Source organism: Pristiophorus japonicus, chromosome 19, assembly GCF_044704955.1.
Source record: "Pristiophorus japonicus isolate sPriJap1 chromosome 19, sPriJap1.hap1, whole genome shotgun sequence".
Lineage (NCBI taxonomy): Eukaryota > Metazoa > Chordata > Chondrichthyes > Pristiophoridae > Pristiophorus > Pristiophorus japonicus.
In genome coordinates, this window is record NC_091995.1 from 82,544,550 (window position 1) to 82,569,533 (window position 24,984).

At 49.4% G+C, this 24,984-nt stretch overlaps 1 protein-coding gene across 1 annotated transcript in view; it reads left to right on the forward strand.

Annotated features, from left to right (window-relative positions):
• The window catches only part of LOC139230277 (caspase recruitment domain-containing protein 11-like), a 113,704-nt gene that overhangs the window by 83,418 nt on the left and 5,302 nt on the right, over nt 1-24,984 (forward strand). The window contains 9 exon segments of the mRNA XM_070862105.1: nt 2,106-2,226; nt 3,151-3,277; nt 8,579-8,690; nt 9,823-10,063; nt 10,929-11,001; nt 13,089-13,209; nt 14,353-14,508; nt 19,073-19,188; nt 23,992-24,107. Coding sequence (XP_070718206.1) covers nt 2,106-2,226; nt 3,151-3,277; nt 8,579-8,690; nt 9,823-10,063; nt 10,929-11,001; nt 13,089-13,209; nt 14,353-14,508; nt 19,073-19,188; nt 23,992-24,107 — 1,183 coding nt within the window.

Consider the following 24,984-nt stretch of genomic DNA (forward strand, 5'->3'; position numbering starts at 1 on the left):
GACAATGGTCCGTGCTTCACCAGCGCAGAATTCCAAGACTTTATAATTGACCACGGCATAAATCATGTCAAGACGGCACCGTTCAAGCCGGCCTTCAACGGCCAGGCGGAGAGAGCAGCGCAAATCATTAAACAAGTCATGCTTAAAATCCAAGGTCCCACGCTGCAGGATCGCCTGTCACGACTGCTGCTGGCCTACATATCTCGTCCACACTCACTCACTGGGATCCCCCCGCGCAACTGTTGATGAAAAGGACTATAAAAACAAGGCTCTCATTAATCCTCCCAGACATGCACGAAATTGTTGAGGCAAAGCACCGTAAGCTGACTGAGTACCATGACAGAAATTCGAGGGGGAGATGGAATGAGATGGGGACAAAGTGTTTGTACTAAACTATGGCAGGGGTCCCAAATGGCTTGCAGGGACAGTAACGGGCAAGGAAGGAAACAGGCTACTGGTAGTACAAATGGACAATGGCAAAACCTGCCGGAGGCATGTAGACCAAGTCAAAAGCAGATTTACCAACAACACTGCGGAACCAGAGGCAGACTACAATGTGGAACTCGCACCACACCTGGTGGACAGACAGAGGGAACAACCTGAGGAAAGGGCAATCCCAACAGACAGCCCAGGCGAGTCAACAACAATCACACCAATCGAAACAGACAGTCCAGGCGAGATACCAGCAACCACACCCAAAGAAAAACAGACACCAAGGCAAACAACTGAACCACAACTCAGACGCTCCACGCAAGAGCGTAGACCACCTGAAAGATTGAACCTATAAAGACAATAAGACCTCGGGGGAGGGTGATGTCATGTATCTTACATTATTATATATAACTGTATCCTAACATGCTATACATGACTGTAATAAGATATGACCTGTAACCACCAGCATACCTTACCACTGGGGGTGCACTTGCAAGAGACAGGTATATAAGGACAGGTCTCAGGCAAGTGCAGCATTCCAGAGCTGTGAAATAAAGGTGCAGGTCCAGAGTGACCTTGACTTCACTACATGCCTCGTGTGAATCTGTACTGAGGGGACAGGACTTTACAGCCTCAGTTCCACTTCCCTGCCCGCTCGCCACAACCCTTCACTTCCTTATTGTTCAAAAATCTGTCTATCTCCACCTTAAATATGTTCAATGACCCAGCCTCCACAGCTCTCTGGGGCAAAGAATTCCAAAGATTCACGACCCTCTGAGAGAAGAAATTCCTCCTCATCTCCATCTTGAATGGGTGACCCCTTATTCTGAAACGATGCCCCCTAGTTCTAGATTCCCCCGCGACGGGAAACATCCTCTCTGCATCCACCTTGTCAAGCCCCCTCATAATCTTACACGTTTCAATAAGATCACCTCTCATTCTTCTAAACTCCAATGAGTAAAGGCCCAACCTGCTCAACATTTCTTCTCAGGAATCAACCTCGTGGACCTTATGTGGCTCGGTGTCAAACCCCCTGGCTGATAACGCTCCTGTGAAGCACCTTGGGACCAACCTTCCCTTTAAGCTTCCCGGCCACACAGCGTTCTTGAGTGCCCGCGCAGCCGCTGAGCCAACATTTACACAGGATTACACGGGATATACGGCACAGAAACAGGCCATTCGGCCCAACCAGTCCATGCATGTGTTTATGCTCCACTCGAGCCTCCTCCCGTCTTTCCTCATCTAAATCTATCAGCATAACCCTCCATTCCCTTCTCCCTCATGTGTTTGTCCAGCCTCCCCTGAAATGCATCGATACTATTCGCCTCAACCACTCCCCATGGCAGCGAGTTCCACATTCTCACCACTCTCTGGGTAAAGAAGTTTCTTCTGAATTCCCGATTGGGTTTCTTGGTGACTATCTTATATTGATGGCCTCTAGCTTTGCTCTTCCCCACAAGTGGAAACACTCTCTCTCTATCCACTCTATCAAAACCTTTCATCATTTTAAAGACCTCTATTAGGCCGCCCCCTCGGCCTTCTTTTTAAATCGAAGAAAACGCACCCACGCGGAATTTTGATCGGGCCGCGCAAGCCCATTAAAGGAGAACACCGTGAGGGACGTGTTTACGACGTTAAAGGCGCTATACAAATGCACATTGTTTGCTTTCCAGATGAAATTCAGGTACAGAGCTTGTCGCTCGCCGCTGGCTCGTCCGAGTCCAGCTTCCTGCCAGAGTCTGAAGACGCTCGCGAGATGGCTGTCGGGTTTAAAGATGACACTAGCAGAAAGAGGTAACTTACCTTCTGCTTCCACTGGTTTTTCCCTCACATTCCTTTAGTTTTATCGTCTCAAGCAGATGACAAAAAAAACAGAGGCCAAGGAGGAGAAGAGAGCAGCCATTTTAACCTGTCTTCCCTCCTCCCCGCAGTATACTCAGTACATCTTTCAGCTCGCTACTTCCCTTGAACCTTGACCTTTTATGCTCAGTTGGCTGCGTAGGAGCCTGGGGGGGGGGGGCGCGGGGGTGTGGAGGGGAAGGTCTCCTCCAACTCCAGGACTCCAGGTGCAATTATTTTTTTAAAGGGGAGGTGCTTAAAGGGCCCGTACCCTCCCTCTGGGATCAAGGCCCTCGATTACCCTGCTACATTGCTAGAATCGAGTCTGAGAGTCTTGTGGCCTTTATGCCTCAATGCGCAGTGCATACACCAACTGAGGCATCAGGGCAGCCGAAAGCTCGCTTGTTCCGTGACATAGTTGGCAAAACTGGCAAATTCTCGGCACGGTAAACTGTGTCTCGGCAGTAGGAGGAGCAACTTTACACCATTTTGAATGTGCTGTATAATTTAAGGGCCTCGTGCCCCCCCCCCACCCCGCCCCTATCTCTGGCACCTTCTCCAGCCTCAAAACCATCCGAGATGTCTGCGCTCCTCCAAATCTGGTCCCTTGCGCATCTCCGATTTCGTTCGCTCCACCATTGGCGGCCGTGCCTTCAGCTGCCAGGGCTCTAAGCTCTGGGATCCCCTCCCTAAACCTCTCTACTCCTTTAAGGGCTGAACAGCTACCACTTTGAGCGAGCTTTTGGTCACCTTACCCTAATATCACCATATCTGGCTCGGTGTCAAATTTCTGTCTGATAACCCTCCTGTGAAGCACCTCGGGACGCTTTGACTTCTGTAAAGGCGATATATAAATGCAATGTGTTGTTGTTGCTGTAGGGCACGTTCTCAATCCCTGTCGTTGCCCGATCTCACGAACATCAACATCGGTGTCAAACACGACCATAAAAGCGTCCTCAATGACATCACCATCGTCGGGGGCAACGAGACCGGCTGTAGTCAGGCGGTAAGTCAGACCCTGGGCCTCTCTGGCTGACCCGTCCTTCCGTTAGTAATTCTTTCCCTGGCTGTCATTCATCCAAACCTGTTAACCTTGACTTTTTTGTTTAATTGAGAAGTGCCAGTAAAAGGGCCAAAATACATAGCCTGAGTTGCCACCAGGATTGGGATCATGGTCTGATCAGAACCCGGTCTGGAGTCACTGCATCCAGTTCTGGGCCCCGCCCCTCAGGAAGGGTATATTGGCCTTGGACGGGGAGCAGCACAGATTCTCCAGAATGATACCGGGGCTGAAAGGGATAAATTATGAGGAAGGGTTGCCTTCCTTCGAGTATGGAAGGTTAAGGGGTGATCACGATTGAAGGATTCGATAGGCTAGATAGAGAGAAACTGTTTCCTCTGTTGGGGGGGAGTCCAGAAAGAAAGAAGGAAAAAAAGAAAGTCTTGCATTTATATAGCGCCTTTCATGACCACCGGATGTCTCAAAGCACTTTACAGCCAATTAAGTACTTTGCGGTGCAGTCACTGATGTAATGTAGGAAACGCTGCAGCCAATTTGCGCACAGCAAGCTCCCACAAACGGCAATATGATAATGACCAGATAATCTGTTTTAGCGATGTTAATTGAGGGATAAATATTGGCCCCAGGACACTGGGGATGACTCCCCTGCTTCTTCAAAATAGTGCCGTGGAAACTTTTATGTCCACCTGAGAGGGCAGACGGGGCCTCGGTTTAACATCTCATCTAAAAGGTGGCACCTCTGACTGTACTGGAGTGTCAAGCCCAGATTACATAAAGTTAGTGGTGGAGATAGAGGTCAGAGGGCAGAGGTTAGAGAAGGATCACTTATCAGGCAACAATGCCTCTTCAGTCAGCTGTGGCTCAGTGGGTAGCACTCTCGCTCCTGAGTCAGGAGGTTGTGGGTTCAAATCCCACTCCAGGGACTTGAGCACATAAATCTAGGCTGACGTTCCCAGTGCAGTGCTGAGGGAATGCTGCACTGTCAGAGGTGCCGTCTTTCGGATGAGATGTTAAACTGAGGCCCCACCTGCTCTCTCAAGTGGATATAAAAGTTCTAATGGCACTAATTTGAAGAAGAGCAGGGGGAGTTGTGTCCTGGGGCCAATATTTTAGCTCTCAACCTACATCACCTAAACAAATGATCTGGTCATTATCACACTGCTGCTTGTGGGAGTTTGCTGTGCACAATTGTCTGCCACATCTAAAATGTTACAACAGTGACTACACTCCAAAAGTACTTCATTGGCTGTAAAGCACTTTGGGACGTCCTGAGATTTTGAAAGGCGCTGTATAAATCCAAGTCTTCTACCCGGTTCAGAAGTGTGATGTAGGGGCAGTGATAAATCCTTCTGTTTATAAGAAATAGGAGCAGGAGTAGGCTATTCTTCCCCTCGAGCCTGCTCCTCCATTCAGTAAGATCATGGCTGATCTTCGACATCAACTCCGTTTTCCTGCACTATCCCCATATCCCTTAATATTCAAAATTCTATTGACCTGTGTTTCAGTGGCAGGGCTGATGTGCAAAAACAGACAGGGTTGTAGTACCTAGCTGCAGCTGCTAGAGGTCAGTGTTTCTGTTTGTTCAGTCATGGACCAGGAGCCTGAGGCCTAAGCATCCTGAATGGCTTCGGAGCATTGGAGCAGGAAATGGGCCATGGGTTAGGCTCATTAACAAACATGTTGGGAGTTTAGTTCTTGTGCTTTACGATGGTGTTTTACCAACTGTAACAACATAATTATCATCTGGTACTTGTGTGGAAACTAGCAGAGAGCCAACATAAGCTGAATGGGCTCAATCTACATAAGAACATAAGAAATAGGAGCAGGAGCAGGCCATTTGGCCTCTCGAGCCTGCTCCGCCATTCAATAAGACCATGGCTGATCTGATCATGGACTCAGCTCCATTTTCCTGCCCGCTCCCCATAACCCTTTATTCCCTTATCGCTCAAAAATCTGTCTATCTCCGCCTTAAAAATATTCAATGACACAGCCTCCGCAGCTCTCTAGGGCAGAGAATTACATAGATTTGCAACCCTCTGAGAGAAGAAATTCCTCCTCACCTCAGTTTGAAATGGGCGGCCCCTTATTCTGAGATGATGTCCCCTAGTTTTAGTTTCCCCTATGAGTGGAAATATCCTCTCTGCATCCACCTTGTCGAGCCCCCTCATTATCTTATATGTTTCGATAAGATCACCTCTCATTCTTCTGGACTCCAATGAGTAGAGGCCCAACCTACTCAACATATTCTCATACATCAACCCCCTCATCTCCGGAATCAGCCTAGTGAACCTTCTCGGAACAGCCTCCAATGCAAGTATATCCTGCCTTAAATACGGAGACCAAAATTGCATGCAGTACTCCAGGTGTGTCTTAAACTTCGATGGTTTCATAGCGAACTTTGCTTTTTACAAAACTTTACCTTGGTGCTGATAGCGTTGAGGCTGTTTAGAATACCACAGGATGTTGGATCATTCTGGATGATTCTGTAGTGAACAAATATGAACAGTTAAAGAGATCCTCCACCTTCAGTAGATATCAGCGTTTTGTATCAGTTTGAGGTTTCTATTCATTCCTGGGATGTGGGCGTCGCTGGCAAGGCCAGCGTTTATTGCCCGTCCCTAATTGTCCTTGAGAAGGTGGTGGTGAGTGGCCTTCTTGAACCGCTGCAGTCCTTGTGGTGAAGGTGCTCCCACAGTGCTGTTAGGGACGCATTATGTCTGTAATGTACTTTTGAATGACTCCACGAGGCAATGTGTTGTACTCAAACTGTAGCGAGCTTGGTCCTTTATTCCAAACTCCAGAGTGAAGCACAAGCATGGTGGGCAGCCTTTTATACTGGGCCATGCTACCAGGGCAGGAAACCCCCGGTCTCCACCAGTTGCACCCTCTAGTGGTGCCAGCATGTATATACACAGTGTAAACCTTATTGATAATACATCAGGTAAACAAGTCTCCATCTTATGCAACCACACAGTGGCTACACAGAGAGTACATCTATAGTCTGCATATACAACAGGACGGAGTTCCAGGATTTTGACCCAGCGACGATGAAGGAACGGCCGATATATTTCTCAGTCAGGATGGTGTGTGACTTGGAGGGGAACGTGGAGGTGGTGGTGTTCCCATGCGCCTGCTGCCCTTGTCCTTCTAGGTGGTAGAGTTCGCAGGTTTGGAAGGTGCTGCCGAAGAAACTAACGAGTACCTAATTTAGTCTCAGGATTTAATATCAGTTTGATTATGTAATTATATCTCCATAATCCCTGTAATTCTCTCCCTAAACCTCTCCGTCTTTCTCTTCTCCTATTAGATGCTCTTTTAAACCTAGTTCTTTGACCAAGTTTTTGGTCGACTGCCCTAATATCTCCTTATGTGGCAAGTTTTATTTGGTAAAAGGCGCTATATAAATGCAAGTTATTTATTTAGAGACATTACCTCCAATCAGGGTCGGTCAGTGGGGTAATTAATTGAGCAGTGTGATCCAGTCTGCACTGGTTTGGCCTCAGTACACAGAGACTGAGTGACTGGTGTAATGTTGTATGCTCAGGTTGGTAGAGCTGTTGCATTATGAGTGGTGTTAGCCAGTCACGTGATTGCTTAAGAATTTATAGCAACACATTGCTATTAAGAACCAGTTGGTTTATTAACAAAGGTTTAACAATCACACTACACATTACCAGTTCATCCACTAGGCTCATAATCACTTGCAGATGGTGGAAAGGCTTTGGGGAGTCAGGAGGTGAGACACTCGCCACAGAATACCCAGCCTCTGACCCGCTCTTGTTGCCACAGTATTTATGTGGCTGGTCCAGTTAAGTTTCTGGTGACCCCCAGGATGTTGATGGTGGGGTATTCGGGGATGGTAATGCCATTGAATGTGGTTAGACTCTACCCTAAACCCAACTGGCTGAGGTTTTATTGAGTCTTGTGAACATCACATGAGACGCTAAGCTACTCACAATGCAACAGCTCTACAAAGCTGTGAGCATCCTCACAGGGGCATACATTACAGGTGGGTTATCCATTACTTATTGGTGGTACCCCCTCCTTGCGGACCCATGGGAAGCAGTTGTATCTGTTCTGCTGGCATCGGTTCTGACAGAATTGGTCTCCTAACCTGAACACAAGCTCGAGGCAAGAACGCTACCAATGTCAGAGTGTGCTCCCTACACCACTGTGACATTTCCAATCCTGCCATACCATAGGAAGATAGGAGCAGGAGCAGGCCATTCAACCCCTCGAGCCTGCACCGCCATTCAATGAGATCACGGCTGATCTGCGTCTTGGCTCCAACTTGGTTCCCGTAAGGTCACTCTGATTGCGACTGCTACTGAGTATAGACGCTGGGTTAGGTTCTTGCAGTGGAGTCCTGCCCATTGGGAATTTAGATCGGACATCCCCACCTTCACTTCACATAGGGCCTGAGCAGTTGGCAGAGGGAAAATACTTCCATCCAATCAAGCTGAGCTGAGATCAAGCCAACAATCGAGAGTCTAACCACAGACCCTTGACATTCAATGGGCAATACCATCCCCGAATCCCACACCAGCAACATCCTGGGGGTCACCACTGACCAGAAACTTAACTGGACCAGCCACATAAATACTGTGGCAACAAGAGCAGGTCAGAGGCTGGGTATTCTGCGGCGAGTGTCTCACCTCCTGACTCCCCAAAGCCTTTCCACCATCTACAAGGCACAAGTCAGGAGTGTGATGGAATACTCTCCACTTGCCTGGATGAGTGCAGCTCCAACAACACTCAAGACGTTCAACACCATCCAGGACAAAGCAGCCCGCTTGACTGGCACCTTAGACATTCACTCCCTCCACCAATAGCGCATCGTCGCTGCAGTGTGTACCATCTACAAGATGCACTGCAGCAACTCGCCATACCCGCGACCTCTACCCCCTAGAAGGACAGGGGCAGCAGGCACATGGGAACACCACCACCTCCAAGTTCCCCTCCAAGTCACACACCATCCTGACTTGGAAGGAAATCGCCGTTCCTTAATCGTCGTTGGGTCAAAATCCTGAAACTCCTTCCCTAACAGCACTGTGGGAGCACCTTCACCACACGGACTGCAGCGGTTCAAGAAGGCGGCTCACCGCCACCACCTTCTCAAGGGGAAATTAGGGACGGGCAATAAATTCCAGCTTTGCTGGCGACGCCCACAACCCAGGAACGAATAAAAAAGAACCAAGGAGTCAGAGGCAGAGGTGAAAGGATCACTTTCCAACCCGTAAGACTACTCAATCCCTTAGTCTCAGGTGTATCTGAATCTTTTTTCAGCTGGAAGAAGGGAGGGGGATCTCGCTACAGAACTGTACTGAAAAGGACACCTATTGGGCCTTATGCAGGTGCTCCTTGGCAGGATCGCTCCAATTTCCACAGAGTGAAGAGGGTAAGTCGGCAGAAACAGAAGCTACTCTAATGTGATGTTTGTTTAGTTGGTGAAAAGTTCATTGATGGGCTACCTTGAGGAGGCCTCTTGCACAGCCCCCGATTTCCATCGCCCCACCATTGTTGGCCGCACCTTCTGCTGCCTGGGCCCCAAGCTCTGGAATTCCCTCCCGAAACCTCTCTGCCTCCGTCTCCTCCTTTAAGAAGCTCCTTAGAACCTACCTCTTCGATCAAGTTTTTGGTCACCTGTCCGAATATCGTCTTGTGTGTCAAATTTCTTTTTGCTAATGCTCCTATGAAGCATCTTGGGATATTTAAGGCGCTATGTAAATGCAGGTTGCTGCTGTCGGAGTGTGGTGCATGTACGCAGGAGAATGGAGTCACAATGGTGCAGCTCCTTAACCTCCTCGGCGCGTGCCTGAGCGTGAGTCACCTCGGGGGACACACACACACATAAAGAAAAAAAAAGACTTGCATTTATATAGCGCCTTTCACAACCACCAGACGTCCCAAAGTGTTTACAGCCAATGAAGTACTTTTGGAGTTTAATCACTGTTGTAATGTGGGAAATGCAGCAGCCAATTTGCACACAAGCAAGCTCCCACAAACAGCAATGTGATAATGACCAGATATCAGTTTTTGTTATGTTGATTGAGGGATAAATATTGGCCCCAGAACACCGGGGATAACTCCCCTGCTCTTCTTCGAAATAGTGCCGCGGGATCTTTTACCTCCACTTGAGAGAGCAGACGGGGCCTCGGTTTAACGTCTCATCCGAAAGACGGCACCTCCGACAGTGCGGCACTTCCTCAGCACTGCACTGGAGTGTCAGCCTAGATTGCTGTGCTCAAGTCTCTGGAGTGGGACTTGACCCCCACAACCTTCTGACCCAGAGGCGAGTGTGCTCCCCACTGAGCTGCGGCTGACATGTATGTATCCATGTTTGTGCGTGACCGTGCTCACGTACATCTGTGCCCACGCTCGCCTGTGCGCGTGGAGCCAACGTGCGCGCGGGGTGCTCCGTGAGTGTACCTGCCCCTCCCGTCCCCCGCCACATCGGTCTCTTTGTATCTGTGTCTGCCCGTGTGCGAGGATGTTTCTCTCATGCCGGCGTTAATGATGTGGACCTCTAGGTTACAGGAAGCTTGAGAGGGCCCTCGAGGGCGAGGAGTCGGTGAGTAATGATTCCTTCTACATCCGCGTCAACCTGAACGTTCTGGGTCACGTGGACAGCTGCTCCTTGCCGGTCAAGTGTGACGAGATCCTGCACGTGTTGGACATTGGGCGCCACACCAAATGCGAGTGGCTGTGTGCCCGTGTCGACCCCTTTACCATGGAGGACCTGGAGCAGGGGACCATCCCCAGTTACAGCAGGTACAGTACGGGCCGTTTCGTTCAAAACTGGCACGCGGGGCGGGCGGATTAAGGGCAAATCGACTTCAATCTAGCAACGGGTGAGGTGGCTCATTTTGGTAAGGGGGTTCGAGGGCTGGATTTTCGGTCGGAGGTTTATTCGGGCGCGAATGGCGGCGGGGACGGTCAATTTTGCGCCCCGGGAAACGGTTTGCGTCTGCGGCCACAAACGTCAGCAGCTGGGCCTTGAGTGTGGGGCGGAGCACCAAGGGAGGCATTACACACCTCTCCCAGGTCGCTCGGCTGGCTGAGCAACTGAGAATCCCGAGCTAAACATCTGGCCTCGGAGCGCCCTGAGAGAGGTTTCCCTGGGGGAAAAAAAATTACCAAAAAAACCCCATTCCTGATTCCTCTGTTTGCCCCACATAAAACTAATCGGAAAAATAAAACAAAAACCCAATCACACTGACCTCGTGTCGGCATTCCTTCCCTCACCGCCGCCGGGGCAGATCAGACTGCCCACTTTCCCAGGCGATCCCACGAGGGATGTGGATTGAGGGATAAATATTGGCCTCAGGACACCGGGAATAACTCCCCCTGCTCTTCTTCGAAATATTTCCGTGGGATCTTTTACGTCCACCTGAGAGAGCAGACGGGGCCTCGGTTTAACGTCTCATCCGAAAGACGGCACCTCCGACAGTGCAGCACTCCCTCAGCCCTGCACTGGGAGTGTCAGCCTGGATTTAATTGCTCAAGTCCCTGGAGTGGGATTTGAACCCACAACCTCCTGACTCAGTGGCGAGTAAGGCTCTGACCTGATCAGCCTGGCGATGGTGAGGTGAAACTGGATTGCTTTTAATGCCATATCTCCCTCTTTCTTTTCCAGAGCTTACCAGCTCCTCCTGGTTAAAATCTACGCACTGACAAGAACCTTCCAGAAGAATGAGAGAGAGAAAATGGTAAAGTGGCAAATAACCTGGTCATTGTACAAGCACCATGTCTTAGGAGCATAAGAAATAGGAGCAGGAGTAGGCCCTATGGCCCCTCGAGCCTGCTCCGCCATTCAATAAGATCATGGATGATCATTGACCTCAACTCCACTTTCCCGCCTGAACCCCATATCCTTTGATTCCCCTAGAGTCCAAAAATCTAGCTATCTCAGCCTTGAATATACTCAACGACTGAGCATCCACAACCCTCTGGGGAAGAGAATTCCAAAGATTCACCACCCTCTGAGTGAAGAAATTCCTCCTCATCTCAGTCCTAAATGGCCGACCCCTTATCCTGAGACTATGCCCACCAGTTCTAGACTCTCCAGCCCGGGGGAAACAACCTCTCAGCATCTACCCTGTCAATCCCCCTCAGAATCTTGTATGTTTCAATGAGATCACCTCTCATTCTTCTAAAGTCCAGAGAGTATGGGCCCAATCTACTCAATCTCTCCTGTAAGGGGAGCTTGGGGTGTGGGTTCGAATCCACACACCCATTGGGTTCTGTACGTGCGATTTATGAGGGTGGGTGAGTAACGGGGCACCAGACACAGTGGGTAAGAGTACAAAATGGCTAATGTTGTTTATTTAGAATAGCAAACACGAAGATAGAGGGCATAGGAAGAGGTCATAAATAGCAGTAATGGCAAAATCTGAAAAATCTCGCAACAGGGAAGGGGAAAACAAGAGGTTAAAACATCCCACTCACACACAACCACACCTCCCACTCCCACCCGCCCTACCAATTCCTATCCTAAATTGAGTCTGTGAGGGGGTTTGGGCTATATTCACAATCCTATCAACTCCCGGGTTCTGTAGCACTTATTTCAGCTCGGGGTCCCTCTGGGGTGGGCTTTATGTTGCTGTTCGGGCTTCCTCTTCGATATTGCAGCTGTGAATCCAGGTTATTGAACCAGGTGTCCAGGTCTGCACAGCTCTGCGTGCTCCAGCCTGATGCTTCGACTATTCTCACCCTGTCCAGTGTGTTCAGGGCTAACAGCAGCACCTGCTGCCACTTACTAACCAGGAGGTTGGCTCGTGGGTTTTTAGTCTTGACCAAAATCAAAGTTTGCAAAACTCTCTCGGCTCCTTTTTGGTCCACAACTCCTTTTCTCCACAACTCCTTTTCTCCACCACTGTCTTTCTGGTGGTTCTGTGTCCTATATTTGCATTCAATTCAGTTCTGGTCTTTTCGCGCTCAAACCCAGTGGGTGGTCCATTGTGTAAGTTTGGGCGGGGAGATAGTTTTGAATATTTAATCAGAAGATGTCACAGGTACACGCAGATGTGAGGACCAGGGTATTGTTTCAGTGCACATAGATGCCCAAAAGTCTGTGGGTCCTTCGTTATAGTCCTGGGAGTCAGTGGGCCATTCCTGCACTGATTCATAGTTTTGATTCAGAGCTATTGTCCATATTAATTAGGTAGATAATGGGCCACATTCGTAGTTTGATTTGGGGGTGGGGGGGGGGGGAGTCATTTTCAAACTGGGCCGGGGTGTCCTTACTGGTTGAAGATTTCCCCACTTCAGGCCCGACTCGACCCCTGATTGGCCGGCCAGAATGCACTTTTCCCCCATTGGCCAGTGCCTCGGTCTCGCTTGTGAGCCAGATTCCACAATGTCTGTATCCGCCCACACGTTTTTCCAGCCTGCTTTTACTTGGCCAAAAATGTTCATTTAGTGTATGGAACGATCCCATGTTAGTTTTCTTGTCCTTACGGTGTTTCAAATGCGGCCGTGGATTTCCGAACCCTACACCCCTCAGAGGACAGCCCGATCATCCCAGGAATCAATCCGTCACCAGTTTTAGGGTCTCACTATTCAAACAGAAAACTGCTCCCTGTTTTGTTTAAGAATATATCATGTAATCGGGATTTAATCCAGAGGATGGGCCTTGCCGGCGGAGATAATGTTGAAATAAAAGTAATGACCCTTGAGCATTTATTGAAGAGATTGTTGAGCCTTATATCCCTATTGCAAGTTTTGAAATGTTTATGTTGAGTTATAAGACTACGCTTCTCACCGTTCTGGTTCTTACTGCTTGGCTTTCCTGAAGCTTATGAAGAGCGATGATAAGCTGAAGAAGTCGTGTCAGGATCGGGTGAGGATTGTGCCTGCCATCCCTCTGAAGCATCTGCCCAGTACCAATTGTACCTCCCTCAGAGGCTGCCATGAAAGTGAGTCACATTCTACTGAATGCTTCCTTTCCATGTCAAGAGTAAGAGGGAAGTTCATAGTCAGACCTTTGTGGCAAAGGGGGTCCTGGAGATTGTAATGTATTTGCTTCATGGATCTATCCACATAAGATCATAAGAAATAGGAGCAGGAGGAGGCCATTTGGCCCCTTGAGCCTGCTCCGCCAATCAATAAGATCATGGCTGATCTGATCATGGACTCAGCTCCACTTCCCCGCCCGCTCCCCATAACCCTTGACTCCCTTATCGCTCAAAAATCTGTCTATCTCCACCTTAAATATATTCAATGACACAGCCTCCACAGCTCTCTGGGATAGAGAATTCCACAGATTTACAACCTCTGAGAGAAGAAATTCCTTCTCATCTCAGTTTTAAATGGGCGGCCCCTTATTCTGAGACTATATGGTCACTCCTCAGCCTTTTCTTTTCGAGAGCTAAGCGCCACAGCCTGTTCAGCCTTTGCTGACAGGTATAACCTCTCAGTTCTAGTATCAACCTTCCCCGGTGCCTCTATGTGTGCGGGTATTAGAGAGGGACAGAATTGGGCTTGGTCCTGATGTACCCAATGATTGTATTCACCGCTCCACAAGATGCACTGCAGCAACTCGCCAAGGCTTTTCCGGCAGCACCTCCCAAACCCACGACCTCTACCCCCTAGAAGGACAAGGGCAGCAGGTGCATGGGAGCACCACCGAGTCACACACCATCCTGACTTGGAAATATATCGGCCGTTCCTTCATCGTCGCTGGGTCAAAATTCTGGAACTCCCTCCCTAACAGCACTGTGAGAGCACCTTCACCACACGGACTGCAGCGGTTCAAGAAGGCGGCTCACCACCACCTTCTCAAGGGGCAATTAGGGACGGGCAATAAATGCTGGTCTCGCCTGCAACGCCCATATCCCGCGAATGAATAAAACAAAAAAAAACATACTGTTTAGAATTGGATGCAAGCAATGCTCACTTAGCTAAGAAACAGCCCAAGAGTAACATTGTTCCAGGAGCAGTGTCGTTTATCCAACCCCCCAGCTAGGTGGTGGCGTTGGGGAGGGAAAGTGTTTTAGGAAGGCGGTGGGGGATTGAAACCAAAAAATCGATTGAAACTGTGACGTGTGCTTAAATCGCAGATAAGGTTGAACAGCTCTTGCCCTACAGCCTGGTTCAGCCAATCACAGTCGAGCAAAAGAGGCCGGTGCTCATCATGCCGACAATGTTGGCCAAAGCCCTGATGGGCCGCCTGCTCCAGTCTCCATCCGCAGCCGACTTCGATGTGGTGCAGCCAGGTAGGTACAGCTTCTTCACATTGGGCACTACAGCAGGAGGAGGCCATTCGGCCCATCGTGCCTGTGCCGGCTGTCCCAACGAGCTGTCCAATGATTCCCAATTCCCAGTCCCTTTCCCACAGCCCTGCAATTTTTTTCCCCTTTGTTACCATTGTACTTATTAAATTCCCTTTTGGAAGTTACAATTGAAACTGCTCCCACCAAGCTTTCAGGCAGCACGTTCCAGATCACAACAACTCGCTGCGTTTAAAAAAAAATCCTCATTTCTCTCCTGGAAGGGTAGATAGAGAGAAACTCCATCCGCTAGTTGGGGAATCTAGGACTAGGGAGCATCACCTAAAGGTTCAAGCCAGGCCTTTCAGGAGTGAAGTTAGGTATCACTTCTACACACAAAGGGTGGTCAAAGTTTGGAATTCTATTCCGCAGTTGATGCTAGATCAATTGTTAATTTTAAATCTGAGATTGTTAGATTTTAGTTAACCAAAGATATTAAGGGTTCTGGGGCAAATGCGGGTCGCAGTGGAGTTAGGTCGCAGATTGCATCGTGCCCCCCCCCCGACCTCCGAGAGAACCCCGCTACAATTTCCAGCGCGAGCTGCTCCAAGTGGGCGACGATTTCGAGGTGGGCGACTGGGCGACGCTATCAAAACCGAAGTCGCCATTTGGAGCATGGGCAGGAACGTCGCCGGGGCCCAGGTACAGCTGAGGAGCGGGAAGGTCGGGGCGGATGGGCGGTGAGTGATTGAGGTGGAGGAGCGATGAGAGATCGCAGCTGAGATTCGGCGAGAGATCGTGGCTGAGATTCGGCGAGAGGTCGTGGCGGAGATTTGGCGGACTTTTGGGGCGGAGGCGCGGTGTGAGATCGTGGCGGAGGAGCGGTGAGAGATCGTGGCGGAGGTGCGGCAAGTGTTTGTGGCGGAGGAACGGCGAGAGATCATGGCGGTGGTGCGGCAAATAGGGTTATGGGGCCCAGAAGAGCCGAGGGCCCAGGGGCAATATGTGTGCGCACTAGATCCGTGCAGCAGAGCAAGTCTCCAGTCGTCCTGGTTAAACCTTGCCATTGGATAAAGACCTAGCTCTGTTAAGCCCGTGTGGTGGCTGGTGTGCAACGGCCACCACACGTTAAAGAAATCCATGCACAGGCATCTTCCACCTCCTCAACTGGAGTTCAGGACTGGAATATCGGGTCCTTCATTGAAACATCTGTGAACTCATGTGGAAGTCATCCTCGTTCGAGGGACCGCCTATGATGATGATGAGATAGCAGATCAGCCATGATATTGTTGATTGACGGATCAGGCTCTAGGGGATCAATGGCCTCCTCCTGTTCCTATCTTCCTAAGTCCTGCCTAGGTTTTTCACAAAATGTACCCAATAGTTTAATGGAGACTGGGCTCTGTGGGTCTCTGAGACTACGCGGAGCTTGGATGGCACTGTGTGTTCGAGGCTACACAAAGGTGGAGTAGGTAAATTAGGAAAAGTTGCTTCTACTGGCTGGTGAGTTGGGAACTGGGGATCATAAATTGAAAATTATCACCAAAAAAAAGGAAGAAGTTTGGAGAACGTTGGTTCGGACATGCTCTGTCCGATTTGGAATTGCAATCGCAGCAGAATCCAAAATAGCTTTCATAGAAACATAGAAATATAGAAAATAGGTGCAGGAGCAGGCCATTCGGCCTTTCGAGACTGCACCACCATTCAATATGATCATGGCTGATCATGCAACTTCAGTACCCCATTCCTGCTTTCTCTCCATACCTCTTGATCCTTTTAGCTGTAAGGGCCACATCTAACTCCCTTTTGAATATATCCAATGAACTGGCCTCAACAACTTTCTGTGGTAGAGAATTCCACAGGTTCACCACTCTCTGGGTGAAGAAGTTTCTCCTCATCTCAGTCCTATATGGCTTACCCCTTATCCTTAGACTGTGACCCCTGGTTCTGGACTTCCCCAACATCGGGAACATCCTTCCTGCATCTAACCTGTCCAGTCCCGTCAGAATTACCCTCAATCCTCTGTTCAAAAGGGAAATCTATAAACAATTGAAATATAAATGTTTAAAGAGTTGCAGAAAGGCCATGGAAATAGTGGATGCATTGGTTGTCATCTTCCAAAATTCTATAGATTATGGAACAGTTCCTGCAGATTGGAGGGTGGCAAATGTAACCCCATTATTTAAAAAAGGAGGGAGAGAGAAAACGGGGAACTACAGAGCTGTTAGCCTGACATCAGTAGTAGGGAAAATGCTAGATTCTATTACAAAGGATGTGATAACGGCACACTTAGATAATATCAACGGGATCAAACAAAGTCAACATGGATTTATGAAAGGAAAATCATGTTTGACAAACCTACTGGAGTTTTTTGAGAATGTAACTGATAAAATAGATAAGGGAGAACCAGTGGATGTAATGTATTTGGACTTTCAGAAGGCCTTTGATAAAGTCCCACATAAGATGTTAGTGTGCAAAATTAAAGCACATAGGACTGGGGGTAATGTATTGGCATGGATTGAAAATTGGTTAACTGACAGGAAACAGAGAGTAGGAATAAACGGGTCTTTTTCAGGGTGGCGGGCAGTGACTAGTGGGGTACCACAGGGATCAGTGCTTGAGCCCCAGCTATTCACAATATATATAAATGATTTGGATGAGGGAACCAAATGTAATATTTCCAAGTTTGCTGACGACACAAAGCCAGGTAGGATTGTGAGTTGTGAGGAGGATGCAAAGACTCTGCAAGGCGATTTAGATAGGTTGAGTGAGTGGGCAAACACATGGCAGATGCAGTATAACGTGGATAAATAGGAAGTTATCCACTTTAGTAGGAAAAACATAAGGACAAAGTATTATTTAAATGGCGATGGCTTGGGAAGTGTCGATGTACAGAGGGACCTGGGTGTCCTTGTACACCAGTCATTGAAAACAAACATACAGGTGCAGCAAGCAGTTAGAAAGGCAAATGGTATGTTGGCCTTCATTGCAAGAGGATTTGAGTACAGGAGCAAGGATGTCTTACTACAGTAATACAGGGCCTTGGTGAGACCGCACCTGGAGTATTGTGTGAAGTTTTGGTCTCCTTACCTAAGAAAGGATATACTTGCTTTAGAGGGAGTGCAGCGAAGGTTCACCAGACTGATTCCCGGGATGGCAGGACTGTTGTATGAGGAGAGATTGGGTCGACTTGGCCTGTATTCACTGGAGTTTAGAAGAATGAGAGGGGATCTCATTGAAACGTATAAAATTCTGACTGGGTTGGATAGACTGGATGCGGGGAGGATGTTTCCCCTGACTGGAAAGTCTAGAACAAGGGGTCACAGTCTCAGGATACGGGGTAGGAAATTTAGGACTGAGATGAGGAGAAATTTTTTCACTCAGAGGGTGGTGAACCTGTGGAATTCTCTACCACAGAAGGCTACAGAGGCCAAGTCACTGAATATATTTAAAAACAAGATAGATAGATTTCTAGAAACAAAAGACATTAAGGGTATGGAGAAAAAGTGGGAATATGGTGTTGAGATAGAGGATCAGCCATGATCATATTGAATGGCGATGCAGATTCGAAGGGCCGAATGGCCTAGTACTGCTCCTAGTTTCTATGTTTCTATGTATTGGAAAACTCCTTCAGAGAGCAACACAGGGGCCGTGGGCTGAATGGCCTCCACCTGCCCTGTAAAAAGAGAGCGAGACTTGCATTTATATAGCACCTTTCATGACCTAGGATGTCCCAAAGCACTTTGCAGCTAATTACTTTTGAAGTGTAGTCACTGTTGAAATTAGGAAACTCAGCAGCCAAATTGCACACAGCAAGGTCCCACATACAGCAATGTGATAATGACCAGAAAATCTATTTTTTAGTGATGTTCATTGAGGATTGGCTCCAGGGCTCCGGGGATAACTCCTCTGCTCTTCTGTTGAAATGCATAAGATCATAAGAAATAGGAGCAGGAGTGGGCCATTTGGCCCCTCGAGCCTGCTCCGCCATTCAATAAGATCATGGCTGGTCTGATCATGGCTCAGCTCCACTTCCCCGCCCGCTCCCCATAACCCTTGACTCCCTTATCGCTCAAAAATCTGTCTATCTCCGGCTTAAGTATATTCAATGACCCAGCCTCCACAGCTCTCTGGGGCAGAGAATTCCACAGATTTGCAACCCTCTGAGAGAAAAAATTTCTCCTTATCTCAGTTTTAAATGGGCGGTCCCTTATTTTGAGACTATGTCCCCTAGCTTCAGTTTCCCCTATGAGTGGAAATATCCTCTCGGCATACACCTTGTGCTGTGGGATCTTTTACGTCCACCTGAGAGGGCAGACGGGGCCTCGGTTTGAAGTCTCATCCGAAAGACGGCACCTCCGACAGCGCGGCGCTCCCTCGGCACTGTGCGGGGAGCATCAGCCTGGACTTAGAACCCTCTGACTCCGACGTGAGAGTGCTACGCACTGATCCACAGCCGACATTGCAGTATGGGCTTCTGTGCAGATTCACAGGCCGCTGCTGGATGTGACAGCTTTGTTTCATCACCCTGTTGTAAATAGTAGAACTGCCATGCCTGTTTCTTTTCCAGAAATAGTCACCGAGGAGCAATTGAAGACGAAAACCCGATTCTCGTTGCAAAAGATCGGGAACCAGGACAATTACGAGTGCATCACACTTGAAGCTATCAGAGACGTTATAGCAAAGGTACAGCTTTTATTTGACGTGGGTGGTGTGTGAGTGGGAAGAGCGGACTGATTATTGCCAAGTTGACAGGTGTGGTAGTTAAAGCTTCTGTTGCAATGTTCCAAACCCCGCATGATTCACAGGGCTGGGTTTTCGGCTTTTAAGATTTCAGGCCGTTAATGGTGGCAGGGTGGTCCCGATAGCGCCTGGAAAAAGTCAGTCAGTGTGGGGCGGAGCACTCATCATCATAGGCAGCCCCTCGGAATCGAAGGGAGACTTGCTTCCACTCCTGAAGTGAGTTCTTTGGTGGCTGAACAGTCCAATACGAGAGCCACAGACTCTGTCACAGGTGGGACAGATAGTTGTTGAGGGAAGGGGTGGGTGGGACTGGTTTGCCGCACGCTCTTTCCGCTGTCTGCGCTTGATTTCTGCATGCTCTCGGCGACGAGACTCGAGGTGCTCAGTGCCCTCCCGGATGCACTTCCTCCACTTAGGGCGGTCTTTGGCCAGGTCCCAGGTGTCAATGGGGATGTTGCACTTTATCAGGGAGGCTTTGAGGATGTCCTTGTAGCATTTCCGCTGCCCACTTTTGTCTCGTTTGCCATGAAGGAGTTCCGAGTAGAACGCTTGCTTTGGGAGTCTCGTGTCTGGCATGCGGACTATGTGGCCTGCCCAACGGAGCTGATCGAGTGTGGTCAGTGCTTCAATGCTGGGGATGTTGGCCTGGTCGAGGACGCTGATGTTGGTGCGCCTGTCCTCCCAGGGGATTTGTAGGATCTTGCGGAGACTTCGTTGGTGATATTTCTCCAGCAATTGGTGGAGAAATATCACCAACTGGAGGCGTTGCACACCTCTCTTAGGGTGCTAAGCTGGCTGGGCATGGGACAATCCCGAGCTAAAGAGCCGTGCTCGGAGCGCCCTGAGAGAGGCCAGGGGGGAGAAAAAAAAAACCTGAGAAAACCCACCAAAAACATTCCCAATGAATAACTCACGCCAGCACAACATTGTATCGCAAGAAAACCGCTCACACTTACCTGAGGTCGGCATTGATGACATCACTACAGCTCGGGCCGCCCGCTTTCACAGGCGGTTCCACTAGGGGGCGCTACGGATCGGGCGGGAGGCAAAAATCGAGCCGGTGTCGCAACCAGGGCGGTACTGCACCGGCGCCCCTCACCGAAACCGGCCCCGAACGTCACGGCAGGGCGCTGGAAGCAAGAGCTTACCGCCGCCATTGCCGTCCCTCCGGGCCGAAAAGAGAGGCGGACAGAACTGGAGAATCCAGCCCACGTTCTTTTAATAATTGGGTGTAGGGTTTGAGCTGAGCTTTGCGACCCCCAGTGGGGTTCCCGGTTTTTTTTTTAACACAAAATATGACGGGCTGCGAAATTGTGTGCGTGACTGCTGCGTCCCCTGTGACTGAGCGCAATCGGCCGGGGCACAATGTCGGAGACGTGCACGATTATCCTGAAGTTTTGCCTGACTATTTTTGGGGGATCAGGGAGTTTTCACGTGGGGCCTGGAGATTAAATGGCTGGGTTCGAGTCTGTGGCAGGGCAGATTTCACTTGCTCTGTGGGAAGGAGTGTGTTTGGTGGGATGCTTGGCCTTTACTTGGATCACGTTTTCTTCTCTTTATACACATTGTACTTAAAAAGTAAAGCTTACCTCTGTGCTGTGTGCCCAGGAGCTCCTGTAGATGTGCAATAGAAAGAAGAAAGACTTGCATATATATAGCATCTGTCTTGACCTTTCAAAGAGCTTTACAACCAGTCATCATCATCATGGGCAGTCTCTTGGAATCGAGGAGCCCTTTGGTGGCTGAACAGTCCAATACGAGAGCCACAGACCCTGTCACAGGTGGGACAGACATTCGTCGGGAGAAGGACTGATTTGCCGCACGCTTCTTCCGCTGCCTGCGTCTGATTTCTTTCCGCTCGTGGTGTTGAGATTCGAAGAGCTCAACGCCCTCCCGGATGCACTTTCTCCACTTAGGGCGGTCTTTGGCCAGGGACTCCCAGGTGTCAGTGGTGATGTCGCACTTTACCAGAGAGGCTTTGAGGGTGCCCTTGTAACGTTTCCGCTGCCCACCTTTGGCTCGTTTGCCGTGAAGGAGCTCCGCGTAGAGCAATTGCTTTGGGAGTCTCGTGTCTGGCATGCGAACTAAGTGGCCTGCCCAGCGGAGCTGATCGAGTGTGGTCAGTGCTTCAATACTGGGGATGTTAGCCTGGGCGAGGACACTGATGTTGGTGCGCTTGTCCTCCCAGGGGATTTGCAGGATCTTGCGGAGACATCGTTGGTGATATATCTCCAGCGACTTGAGGTGTCTTCTCTATATCATCCATGTCTCTGATCCATACAGGAGGGTGGGTATCACTACAGCCCTGTAGACCATGAGCTTGGTGATAGATTTGAGGGCCTGGTCTTCGAACGCTCTTTTCCTCAGGCGGCCGAAGGCTGCACTGGCGCACTAGAGGCGATGCTGAATCTCCGCATCAATGTCTGCCTTTGTTGATAAGAGGCTCCCGAGGTATGGGAAATGGTCCACGTTGTCGAAGGCCGCGCCGTGAATCTTGATGATTGGAGGGCAGTGCTGTGCGACGAGGACAGACTGGTGGAGGACCTTTGTCTTACGGATGTTTAGCGTCAAGCCCTTGCTTTTATACGCCTCAGTAAATACATCGACTATATCCTGGAGTTCAGCCTCAGAATGTGTGCAGACGCAGGTGTCGACCAGTACAACCAGTGAAGTACTATTGAAGTGTAGTCACTGTTGTAAAATAGCAAACGCAACAGCCAATTTGCGCTCCCACAAACAGCAATATGATAATTACCAGATAATCTGTTTTTGTTATGTTGATTGAGGGATAAATATTGACCAGGACACCGGGCATAACTCCCCTGCTCTTCTTCGAAATAGTGCCGTGGGATATTTTATGTCCACCTGAGAGAGCAGACGGGAAAACAACTCATCCAAAAGACGGCACCTCCAGCAGTGCGGCACTCCCTCAGTACTCACACCAGGAGTGTCAGCCTGGGTTTTATGCTCAAGTCTCTGGAAGTGGGATTTAAACCCACAACTTCTGACACTGAGGGAAGGATGCTGTGCACTGAGCCACGGCTGACACAATATATGCTACTAGTACTGTGTGGCCCATACCCACCTCAGTGTTGCCTCCTGTATGTGTGTGTATACACGCACCAACGTCAGTGTTCTCGACCTGGCCAACATCCCCAACATCGAAGCACTGACCACACTCAACCAGCTCCGTTGGGCAGGCCACATTGTCCGCATGCCCGACACGAGACTCTCAAAGCAAGCACTCTACTCGAAACTCCGACACGACAAAGGAAACGTTACAAGGACACCCTCAAAGCCTCCATGAAAAAGTGCAACATCCCCACCAACACCTGGGAGTCCCTGGCCAAAGACCGCCCTAAGTGGAGGAAGAGCATCCGGGAGGGCGTTGAGCACCTCGAGTCTCGTCGCCGAGAGCATGCAGAAAACAAGCGCAGGCAGCGGAAGGAGCGTGCGGCAAACCAGACTCCCCACCCACCCTTTCCTTCAACCACTATCTGTCCCACCAGCGACAGAGACTGTAATTCCCGTATTGGACTGTTCAGCCACCTGAGAACTCACTTTCAGAGTGGAAGCAAGTCTTCCTCGATTTCGAGGGACTGCCTATGATGATGATGAGTACATGAGTGGGACTCTACCTCCAGCTCTCGGTTACCCTACAAATACAGCGGGCACTAATGGGAGTGCACGACCTGCATACATCTCAGCGCCAGCCAGTTATAACGTGCAGCACTATAAAGGCCTGGTGCTGTTTGCCCAGAATATTGAGGAGAGGACAAGCTGTTTTGGAGATGGAGGTGCCAATGTAGGCTGAGCCTTTTGTTATAGAGAAACTTACTAAAAGGTGGAGGTTCACTATGGAGGACACCAGCGAGGTTGAAATGAGTAAGAGAAAAGGCGGATAAAGTTTGTACAAAACATTTGTAAAAGAAAAATGTTACAGGTTATGAGGAAAGGGCGGAGCATTGGACTAATTAGACAGCTTTTTCGGAGCGTTGGCCCAGACATGATGGAATGAATGGCCTCAATCGGTATCTGCAATATTCTCTGATTCTAAAGCAAGACTTAAATTTATCTCTGCATTTTGCCTCAACTATTCCTTGTGGTAGTGAGTTCCACATTTTCACCACTCTCTGGATAAAGGTGTTTCTCCTGAAACTGTGGCTCAGTGGGCAGCACTCTCACCTCTGAGTCAGAAGGTTGTGGGTTCAAGGCCCACTCCAGAGACCTGAGCCCAAACATCTAGGCTGACACTCCCAGTGCAGTGCTGAGGGAGTGCCGCACTGTCGGAGGTGCATTCTTTGAGACATTAAACCAAGTCCCCGTCTGCTCTCTCAGGTGGACATAAAAGACCCCACGACACTAAGAAGAGCAGGGGGAGTTATCCCCGGTGTCCTGGGCCAATATTTATCCCTCAATCAACATAACACAAACAGAATATCTGGTCATTATCACATTGCTGTTTGTGGGAGCTTGCTGTGCGCAAGTTGGCTGCCGCGTTTCCCACATTACACCAGTGACTGCACTTCAATAATGTATTTTATTGGCTGTAAAGTGCTTTGGGACATCCGGTGGCCGTGAAAGGCGCTATAGAAATGCAAGTCTTTCTTTAAGGTTGGGTTTGAAGAGAGTCTTGCTCCTCTGTTGGGTACAGCAGCAGTTACACATGACTCTCCTCTCCAGCATAAGTGGGATTTCTGTAAAGTGCCTTCCAAATTTTAATTGAGAGTTTGCATTCCATTTTAGAACAAACATGGCTTGCTGCCAATCGGAGTGCACTCTGCCAAGGATCTAATTGGCAAGGAGATCTACACCATCATCATTCATATCAAAGTGACCACCAAAAACATTAAGAAATTAAGGTAACGTCCTCACTGTGGAGGGGAGGCAGAAGGGATCAAATGGAGGGTCCATGCTCCCCCTGGTGGCTCAGTTGGTAATTGCACTTCCTTGTGTGGCACTGGCCCATAGCCCTTTTGGCTAAGATCATGCGTAACTGACCTGACAGGGGAGTAGCCACCATGACCTCCGGGTGGTTCTCCCTGGATCAGGAAGGTATATGCTTGCTTTTTTGGAAACAGGAGGTGGGTGGGGTGGCTTGACCCATCCACCTCCACGGAGGTGTGTGGGGGACCTGACCCATCCACCTCCATGGCACGAACCTGGTATTGCAGTACTTCCAGGAACGGTGCAGTGGCTCTAGGCCTTTTGGCTAAGAGCATTGGCGCAGAGTGATCCTTGGCGTGTGCAAGGTGACCTCTGGCGTTTGTGATTTGACAAAGAATTGGAACGATTGGCTACGAATTAAAAAAAAAAAAATAGCAACCAGAAAACTCCCCAGGGTTGGCACCCCCTCTGACCTGTGCTGAGGTAGCTGATCTGATCTCTCAAGCTGCAGTGCCCCTCGATTTCACGTGATCACAACACCACCCTTGTTTTCACATCCCTCGCCCCCTCTGTAACCTCCCTCAGCCCGGCAAGCCTTCGAGATCTCTGCGCTCCTCCAATTCTGGCCTCCTGCTCATCCCCAATCGCTCCACCATTATCGGCCATGCTTTCAGCTGCCTGGGTCCCAAGCTCTGAAATTCCCTCCCTAAACCTCTCCGCCTCACTACTTCTCTCTCTCCTCCTTTAAGATGTCCCTTACAACCAACCTCTTTCACCAAGCTTTTGGTCAACTGTCCTGATACCTCCTATTGTGTCAAAAATGTTTTTACTGATGGCGCTCTTGAGAAGCGC